General features: G+C 48.7%; 1 protein-coding gene across 1 annotated transcript in view; it reads left to right on the plus strand.

Annotated features, from left to right (window-relative positions):
• TSHZ3 (teashirt zinc finger homeobox 3) overlaps positions 1 to 9,285 on the plus strand; it is a 69,791-nt gene extending 60,506 nt beyond the window's left edge. The window contains exon 2 of the mRNA XM_081273840.1: positions 4,441 to 9,285. Coding sequence (XP_081129966.1) covers positions 4,441 to 7,652 — 3,212 coding nt within the window. The 3' untranslated portion in view covers positions 7,653 to 9,285. The remainder of the gene's footprint in view (positions 1 to 4,440) is intronic.
• Positions 9,286 to 10,350: the final 1,065 nt, after the last annotated feature.

The following is a 10,350-nucleotide window of genomic DNA, read 5'->3' on the forward strand; positions in this document are numbered from 1 at the left end:
CAGAGGAGACAGAATGGAGAGTAAGGAGAGAGAGAGTTCTTGGCACATTCTAGAAGCTGAGAGGAGCTGAGGAGGAAGCAGGTCTAAATGGTGGAGAACTTAGGGGCTGCTTTGAGGAATTTGGAGTTTCTTCCAAGATCAGTGGCAGGTCACTGAGAGTGTTCCATGAGGGAGTGACAGGACCAGCCAGCTGCTCTATGACAATCCCTGTGGCTTCTGTTTGGGGACTCTAGATGGAAGAGGCTGGGGAAGAGTCAGGCAGTTGGTTGAGGAGGGTTTGAGAGAGCCTGGTGGCTGGTCCAGGCCTGGAGTGGGACGGAGAGGGGCAGATTCTGTTACAAAGGTTGTTAACAACACCCCTCTGTGGGGAGTGATCTGCAAGTAACCTCTCTTCAAATGAGCCAGCCAGTGTTTGTTGCTTGCCTACTATGTGCAAGACAGAGAATCCAAGCTCCTTGTCCTTAGAGGATTCAGGCAGGAATACACAGAAAGTTAAATAGCAGCAGGGGACCGAGCTGACTGCAGGGCCACAGAGGAGCTTCCCAGGTCTACACAGGTCCTTGTCAGGTGCAGGTGATGGTGCCTGCCACTGGAGCACTGGAGACCGCCTGGTGGGTGGAGCCAGGTTCTCACCAGCCCCCCACCCCCACCCCTTGGTGATTTCTCCCTGTCCACACACACAGGAGGTGCAGACACCCTGTCTCCTATCCCTCATTACCTGATTCAGGGGATTAACGTTCAGAGTTCAGAAATCTTCCCTTTGTCCAGCTGGGTCTTTGCAAGTTAAGTAGGATTCAGAGAAGAAAAGAGGAAGGGGTGACCTGTGGCTGTGTTTGGGAGGAGCTGGTGTCTGGGGACAGTGAACCAGAAAGCTCGAGCTTGCTCTTCAGTTCCTCACCCTTTTCTCCACAAAGCCGTCCAGTGATGGCCGTGCAGAGGAGGGAGGACTCTATCACTCCAGGCCCAGTGCTGTTCAGATAGGGAAATGGAGGCCCAGAGAAAGAGAAGGACGGGTGGCCCAGAGGATGGCAACCATCCTGGCCCCTGCGGGGACTCAGGAAGTAGTTGTGGTTCAAACGAGTGTTTTCCCGTCTCTCTGGGCCCTTTTGCACTTTTCTTGCAACTTTTTAAAGTTCGGTTATCAAGAGCATATCGGATATTCTCCGAGGAGTAAAGTTATTGCAACCCTCGTGGAAGGATTGGTCCTTGGCCCTCCGTTTTCATAGGGGAGAACCCGTGGAATCTGTCTAACCTTGGGGTCTGAAGAGAACACAGCCTTTTTAACAGGTAGTGAGGTTCCCATCCTGGCCGTGTGCCCGCGCCCTTGTAAGGACCCTCAGAAACCATGACAAGGCCGTGGCTGGGGTGCAGGGTGAGGCCAGGTCTCCCCAGGATCTAGGCCTTCTTGGCACTGGAGCCTTTTAATTTCCCTCAGAGTTGGATTTTATTCCCACCAGGGAGGTTGGCCTTACTCTTCTTTCAATATTAATTTCCTTCTCAGCCATCAGACTGATGACATTCTGATACTGCTGTGCAATTTTCAAAGCTTATAGGAGGATGTTGGGGGCCAGCCTGGGGTAGGAGCTGGTCACATCAATGGTGGCACACACAAAGGGGTGCACCACACAGCCTGTGGCCACGCAGAGCTGGGTTGATGCTTCACAGCAGGGGTAGGGGTCAGCTGGGATGAGCGTCCAGTCATGCGGAGCCATGCTGCTCCTGAGTGGGAGATGCCTCTCAGCTGGTAGCCTTGCCGTGGTGAGCTCTTGGGTGTCCACTATTGACTTGACCTTCCTCTGGCTAGCTGCTGTCCTCCTGGAGAGGCTGCTGGGGATATTTCTCTTCCAGACTTAATTCTGCAGAAACTATAAAACAGGAACCAAATGCCCAAGTCGTGGCACTTGAGCTTTATACTGTGACTCTGGGAATGTGTCCAGGATAGAAGGGCTTTGGTATCTATTCCTGTCTACACAGGGCTGGGTTTCCCTGGGTCTCCATGGCAAGGACACAGACCATGTGGTTTCCTCCTTCTCTCCCAAACTGCTTATTCACAATAGAACCCCTTCCTCAATAGGAGCATCACGCATAAGACCACCTGGTTCTTTTCTACAGACTGGGGGCTGCATCTAGCCGCGTCCAGCCCACCCTGTTACAGCTGTCCTCAGTGAGGATTCTAAGAGAAGGTACAAACCTGCCTGGATGCCCTGATCTGGGTCATGCTGTGTCCCTCAGTTAGGGTGACCAGCTAGGGTGACCATTTGCCCAGGACTGAGTGAATTTCCAGGATGCAGGACTTGCAGTGCTAAAACCAGGACAGGTCCAAGCCAATTAGGGCACTCGGTCTCTCTACCCTGGCTGCCCTCCCTCCAGGCCTGCCATCTGTTGGAGTTCATGAGTCCAGATTTCTAGAAGGTGCTGCAAGTTGAGGAAGGCTACGGGAAAGATTGAGATGTCTTCTTTTATTTTTCTTTGCCTGTTCTGTTTCCAATACACATATTCACATTCTTCACTGTGGCCGGCAGATGAGCCTGCCTTGGCCTGCGCTCTATTTCCCTATGCATTTTGGCTCTGGCCCTAGGAAAAGAGCTTTAGCTGTTGTAAGTTTTCATCTCTAAGTGCTTGGCTTCAGACTTAATGTTCACCCCAGCACTTCAGAGCTCAGCTGACCAGAGCAGGGAGCTTTCTTCTGGTGATTTCTAAGGGACATTCCACAGCCCAGGCCCAAGAGTGGTGCATTGTAGATTGTGTGTGAGCAAATGTGTCCCTATCTCCACAGCTGATGTGTGTATCTGGGACAGGATTCCAACCCAAGATCACATCACATCATTGTTAAGATGTTGCTGTTGTGTTTCAGCTTAGAAACCTTGGTGCCCAAAGAAGGGACGGAGGGACAAAAGCATCACAACTGAGCGGAAAGGAACAGGGAGAATATCTGTTTGACTGCTAGGGAATCAATTCACTGTTTGGGGGATTTTGTTTCATTTATTTTTTTTTTCTGATGTAGACTGCACCTGAGGCAAATCTTTAAATTTCCCAGATTCTACCAACAAAGCTTCTCTTCCTTTTCTAAGAACTTTTATTATATTTTTAATCAGCCTTGAAGTTAGCGACGAAGTATTCCAAATACCCTGCACCCTTGCTCACTGGCCTTTTGAAGCAAACAGGTACTTAGCAGTTGACAGGAAAAAGTCACTTTCTGCCCCTTCTCTTTTGCTTGAAATTGTTACATGGGGCTGTCCACACCTGGGAGCTTTCAAGACCACCAGGTGTGGGTAGTGCACAGGACGAGGCAATCTTCATTCAAGAGAAACCCAAGTCACTGAATGCAAGGAGAAAAAATAAAAATCTACTCCGTCCATCATTAACACAAATGTTGTCAGGGTCCTGCGTCTCTGGATGTGCATCTTCTAGAACCCACAGCTGCTGGGCCCTGGGCTCTGCTTGGGAGTGCATGCTGGTTTTACATCCCTGGTTACATTGCCTCCAGAAAGACAGGATCCCTGTTGGATGCCCATGAAGCTTATGCTGAGTAAATATTGACAAAGTAGTCTAAAGAGCAAACACTTTGACATTTGTAAGGTCCACTGGAAGGTCTTGTATATATTTATACAGCAGGAATGAGCACCGCATACCAATTTTCCTGAACTTGTTCTGACATAATTCTGCATGGATAGTGTGTGTTTCCGGGTGGCTGAGGAGGGCTGAATATCCACGTGGGAAGCGGGGCCGGGGCTGGGTGGTAGCAGATCCCTGTCATCCTGCCCAACCACAACCAACCAGCACCCATCCCAGAGAGGCAACTCACCCTGAGCTTTGAGGAGACCTGCTTTTCCAGAAGGAAGAAAGAAAAAAAAAAGCCATAAAACCTTGTTTTTAATTTATTGCAATTGATGTACTTTCTTTTTACTTCGTAAAAAATTTATTGATGTTTTTGTACTTTGTATTTATTAAAGATTGAGCCTCAAAAATGTAATGAGTAAAAAATGGTTGCTTAATTTAAATTGTGAATCTGTCTGTTAAGAAATGCATTAGGGGTAGGAGAAGCATAAGACATATTAATTGACAGACAGGAACTGCTGTCTCTGAGGTTGATACAAGTAATTTATTACTTTAGAAATGAATGCCACCTCCAGAATGTGCTTCATTAATTTCAAATTTAGTTTTAATTTCAAGCTGTTGCCCCTTGAGAAGAATAAGGTGGCAAATTATGTTTGAAGAGCAGATTTTTTTTTTTTGCTCCGAAGAAACACCACATTTTAACTATTTAGTTTTACAAATAATTGTGCCCATCTAGTTTTTGCTGCTTTCTCCTGAGAACCAAGAACATAGTCTAGGTCTGATCAACACGTACTAATGCTTTTTTTCCCTCTCTCTCTCCTTCTTCTTCCCTTTCTTCTTTCAATCCTGCCTGTCCCTCGCTCCCACCTGTTATCCTGGCAGCCTATGTTTCCGATGAGTTAAAGGCAGCTGCCCTGGTAGACGAAGATATAGACCCCGAAGAGCACACGGCAGATGGAGAACCCTCGGCCAAGTACATGTGCCCCGAGAAGGAGCTCCCCAAGACCTGCCCCAGCTACCAGAACTCCCCGGCGGCTGAGTTTTCCAGTCACGAAATGGACAGCGAGTCACACATCAGCGAGACCAGTGACCGCATGGCTGACTTTGAAAGTGGCTCCATCAAGAATGAAGAGGAGACCAAGGAAGTCACGGTCCCTCTGGAGGACACGACTGTGTCGGATAGCCTGGAGCAGATGAAGGCCGTGTACAACAATTTCCTCTCCAACTCCTACTGGTCCAACCTCAACCTCAACCTGCACCAGCCCTCCTCGGAGAAGAACAACGGCAGCGGCAGCAGCAGCAGCAGCAGCAGTAGCAGCAGCAGCTGCGGCAGCGGGAGCTTCGACTGGCACCAGAGCGCCATGGCCAAGACCCTGCAGCAGGTGTCCCAGAGCCGCATGCTGCCGGAGCCCAGCCTCTTCAGCACGGTGCAGCTGTACCGGCAGAGCAGCAAGCTCTACGGCTCCATCTTCACGGGGGCCAGCAAGTTCCGCTGCAAAGACTGCAGCGCGGCCTACGACACCCTGGTGGAGCTGACGGTGCACATGAACGAGACGGGGCACTACCGCGACGACAACCACGAGACCGACAACAACAACCCCAAGCGCTGGTCCAAGCCCCGCAAACGCTCCTTGCTGGAGATGGAAGGGAAGGAAGACGCCCAGAAGGTGTTGAAGTGCATGTACTGTGGCCACTCCTTTGAGTCCCTCCAGGACCTGAGTGTCCATATGATCAAAACAAAACACTACCAAAAAGTGCCTCTGAAGGAACCCGTCACTCCCGTGGCAGCCAAAATCATTCCAGCTGCCCGCAAGAAAGCTTCGCTGGAGCTGGAGCTCCCCAGCTCCCCGGATTCCACAGGTGGAACCCCTAAAGCTACCATGTCGGACACCAATGATGCGCTTCAGAAGAACTCCAACCCTTACATCACGCCAAATAACCGGTACGGCCACCAGAACGGGGCCAGCTACGCGTGGCACTTCGAGGCCCGCAAGTCCCAGATCCTGAAGTGCATGGAGTGTGGCAGCTCCCATGACACGCTGCAGGAGCTCACGGCCCACATGATGGTTACCGGCCACTTCATCAAGGTCACTAACTCGGCCATGAAGAAGGGGAAGCCCATCATGGAGACGCCCGTCACGCCCACCATCACGACCCTGCTGGATGAGAAGGTACAGTCTGTGCCCCTGGCGGCCACCACTTTCACATCCCCCTCCAACACACCTGCGAGCGTCTCCCCGAAATTGAACGTGGAGGTCAAGAAGGAAATGGACAAGGACAAGACAGTCACTGATGAGAAACCCAAGGAGAAGGAGAAGCCCAGCGAGGAGGAGGAAAAGTATGACATCTCCTCCAAGTACCATTATTTGACTGAAAATGACTTAGAAGAGAGCCCCAAAGGGGGACTAGATATCCTCAAATCCCTGGAAAACACGGTGACATCCGCAATCAACAAGGCCCAGAACGGCACTCCCAGCTGGGGGGGCTACCCCAGCATCCACGCCGCCTACCAGCTCCCCAACATGATGAAGTTGTCTCTGGGCTCATCGGGGAAAAGCACCCCCCTGAAGCCCATGTTCGGCAACAGCGAGATGGTGTCTCCCACCAAAACCCAGACCCTGGTCTCTCCGCCCTGCAGCCAGACCTCCCCGATGCCCAAGACCAACTTCCATGCCATGGAGGAGCTGGTGAAGAAAGTCACCGAGAAAGTTGCCAAAGTTGAGGAGAAGATGAAGGAGCCCGAGGGCAAGCTCTCTCCGCCCAAGCGGGCCACCCCATCCCCGTGTAGCAGTGAGCTCAGCGAGCCCATCAAGATGGAGGCTTCCAGCGATGGGGGCTTCAAAAGCCAGGAGAACAGCCCCAGTCCCCCGCGGGATGGGTGCAAGGAGGGCAGCCCCGCGGCGGAGCCCGTAGAGAACGGCAAGGAGCTGGTGAAGCCCCTGAGCAGCAGCCTGAGCGGCAGCACAGCCATCATCACCGACCACCCACCCGAGCAACCCTTTGTCAACCCCCTGAGCGCCTTGCAGTCGGTCATGAACATCCACCTGGGCAAGGCTGCCAAGCCCTCTCTGCCTGCGCTGGACCCCATGAGCATGCTTTTCAAGATGAGCAACAGCCTGGCCGAGAAGGCGGCTGTGGCCACCCCACCGCCCCTACAGGCCAAGAAGGCAGACCACCTGGACCGCTATTTCTACCACGTCAACAACGACCAGCCCATAGACTTGACAAAAGGGAAGAGTGACAAAGGCTGCTCTTTGGGTTCAGTGCTTTTGTCCCCCACATCCACATCCCCGGCAACCTCCTCATCCACGGTGACAACGGCAAAGACATCTGCCGTCGTATCATTCATGTCAAACTCGCCGCTACGCGAGAATGCCTTGTCAGATATATCCGATATGCTGAAGAACTTGACAGAGAGCCACACGTCAAAATCCTCCACTCCTTCCAGCATCTCCGAGAAGTCTGACATTGATGGGGCCACTCTGGAGGAGGCTGAGGAGTCGACGCCTGCGCAGAAGAGGAAGGGCCGCCAGTCAAACTGGAACCCCCAGCACCTGCTGATCCTCCAGGCCCAGTTTGCCGCCAGCCTCCGGCAGACCTCCGAAGGGAAGTACATCATGTCAGACCTGAGCCCCCAGGAGCGCATGCACATCTCGAGATTCACGGGGCTCTCCATGACCACCATCAGCCACTGGCTGGCCAATGTGAAATACCAGCTTCGGAGGACAGGTGGAACAAAGTTCCTCAAAAACTTGGACACTGGCCACCCCGTGTTCTTTTGTAATGACTGTGCGTCACAAATCAGGACTCCTTCCACATACATCAGCCACCTAGAGTCACATCTGGGCTTCCGGCTACGGGACTTATCCAAACTGTCCACTGAACAGATTAACAATCAAATAGCACAAACCAAGTCGCCATCAGAAAAATTGGTGACGTCCTCCCCGGAGGAGGACCTGGGGACCTCCTATCAGTGCAAACTTTGCAATCGGACCTTTGCGAGCAAGCATGCCGTTAAGCTTCACCTTAGCAAAACACACGGGAAATCGCCAGAAGACCACCTTCTGTATGTTTCTGAGTTGGAGAAGCAGTAGCGTTTGCTTCTGATGGAAATGACTGCAGTTTGCTCTGAGGGAAACTGTTGAAGGCACCTTAAGGCCCCTCTGTCTTGTTCTTGGCACATGTTCTTATGTTAACTGCAGAGAATCACTCTGGGCTGGACTGTTTTGTATAACTGTACAGTGTTTAATAGAGGTGCATAATCAGCTGTTGTTACTGGTAAAATATGAAGGTTAAAACGCAGTGGTAAGTGTTTGGAACTTTGTGTAAATGGGATTTAGTTGTGAGCATCCCCCCGATGCTTCAAGCTGCATGCATTAACAGACAGTTTAATTAAGCATTTATAACGAAATCAGGCACACTTTTTCCGTGAGACTCGAGTGTGCTGGTATTTCTCACCCTTTCATCTTTAGCCCTCTGAGTACTTTGAAGCACTTTTGCATTAATTTGATTAAAAAATAAAATAAAATAATAATAATGTATGAAGCTCTGTTTTTTAAACTCCTTACCAGCTTAGTTATAATTAATAATATGAACCTCCATTTATGCAGGTCTGCAGGGGTATAACACGCCTTGAAATTTAAAAGAATATTATTTTCACATTGAAACATAGATGTATATATTGTATAGATTTCAGACTCTTATGAAAAATGTGATTGTGGGTAAATGACCTTTTTTCTTGCATTTATAGCAACAGTGTTTTATGTACCTGCTATGCTCTGGGCATAAGCCGTGCCTATGTATAGTGTATATTTCTTTTTCCTTTTTCTTTTTTAAGGTCTATGGGTTTTGTTTTTTACATGCAAACATTGTAAATTATACAGAAGATACCACAGATAGCATTTATAAAGTATACAGAAACATTATCTGAAAGCAAAGTATGATTGTTTGTTTTGCTACCCAGTACATCTATATTGATAGAGGTTCATGTTTAAATTATACATATTTATTAGCATCATATTATCATTTGTTTTGAGCAGTCTGAATAAACGAGGCCAGGAAATCCATCCCTGGCAGGCATCATACTATTTTGCACATGATTTTTAAAGGTATTTATTAGAAAGCAAAGAACGCTCAAAATAAACTCAGTGCTCAAAGGGTTAAGTCTATTTGAAAAGGAAAAAAAAAAAGAACAAAAAAAAAAAAGAACTTGTACTGTATTTCCTAAACATTGATAAAGCCTTTAAAATGTTTGTACTGTAATACTTTGCTTAAGTCATGAGGCATTCTGTGATACAACCTCTTTCACTTATTTATAAGCCCTCTTGGTTGCTATTTCATATTGTAGGATACCTTTTTATTTCAATTGGTAACTTTCTGTTTTGTTCTTCCTAATTATTCTCCCAAGATCCCACACTGCAGCTTTATCTTTAGGCTTATGAAAGGTAACCCGTGGTTACCGGCTCTCCAAGTGATTCTGTTCTTCTCCATTTTTGGCAGTTAATTTGCAGAAGTAACTGACAGCTGACACCATATGAGAACCTATGTATAAAATATTGGCATGTAAACAGCACAGACACCGGAACACACTCTGTGCCCTGTTTTGTTGTTGACAATGAAACACCATTATGTGACTCTTCATATAACCCTTTTTTCTACGGCAGCATTAAAATTGTCTTTTTGCTATAATTTTGTGTTGCGTTCACAATTATGTCTGAAATGTGCTACGACTAACGAGCACATTAAAATTAAATTGTATGCGATCTGTTTATGACTGAGTTGGTTGCTGTGTCTGCCAGGTGCTGGCAGTCGGAGGCTGCACGTAAATCAAGGGAGTTTTAGTGAACTTTGGTGTTTGGAGAGCAGGGAGCACTCGGTGGTGGCTTGGATAGAAATTTTCCCCAAGAATAAAAATCTGAAAGAAAGGAGACATGCAGGTGAGGTCAGAGTCCCTGTGGGAAAGGGATGGTATACAGCATTGAGTGTCAGAGTTTCCAGTCACCCCAGACCAACCCTCGTGGTCTGTCTCCCTTCTAGATGCAGGGAAGTTGGGGGGCCCCCCGAGCTGTGGAAGAAGCTGAAGGAGAAGGATCTTTGGAAGATTCTGTGCAGGGTGGTTCCTTCGTGTTGATTTAGGGTTTTCTAACAGCAAAAAGCAGAGCAGAGCTGGGCATTGGGATTTTGGGGTCTCTGGCTCGCTCTCCTGTGCAGAGATAACAAGGCGGGGGAAGGGCACGGGAGGAGACTGAACCCATCTAAGGGAGGAGGGGGGGGAAGCATTTATATGATAATCACAAGCTTTTATTGGCCCTGGCAAATCATGCCAACAAAACGCTGGGAACATCATGTAAAATTGTAAAATACCTTTATTACTATATTCAAACTACTCCTGCAGTTAGGCAGCATCATAGCTCCTAACCTAGAATTATACAAATGAGAGATGTGTTACATCCATGTAATACATAAAACACCTCAACTTTAAGGAAAAAATACTCTTTTATTAAAAATTTAAATTAAGCCCTTTCAGAGATGTTCGGCAACACGCCCACGGCTTTTCGACTGGTCCCCACCCCTTTTTGTCAAGATGAGTCCAAATGTTCTGTCTACTCTGCTTTCTCTCGGCAATCCGTCCCTCTTCTGGTTTTTAGAGAGAACCTCATTGGAGTTTAAAATGAGCTTTTGGCAAATAGCGCTGCACCAACTCTGCTCTCGCCCGTGATGCCCCGCACACGTGGGCTCTACTGAAAGGTGGGTGGAAAGAGTTTCTTCCCTTGGGTCCAGGGTCTGCCCCAT

The sequence above is a fragment of the Spermophilus citellus genome (assembly GCF_964194105.1).
Source record: "Spermophilus citellus genome assembly, chromosome: 18".
NCBI classification, from domain to species: domain Eukaryota; kingdom Metazoa; phylum Chordata; class Mammalia; order Rodentia; family Sciuridae; genus Spermophilus; species Spermophilus citellus.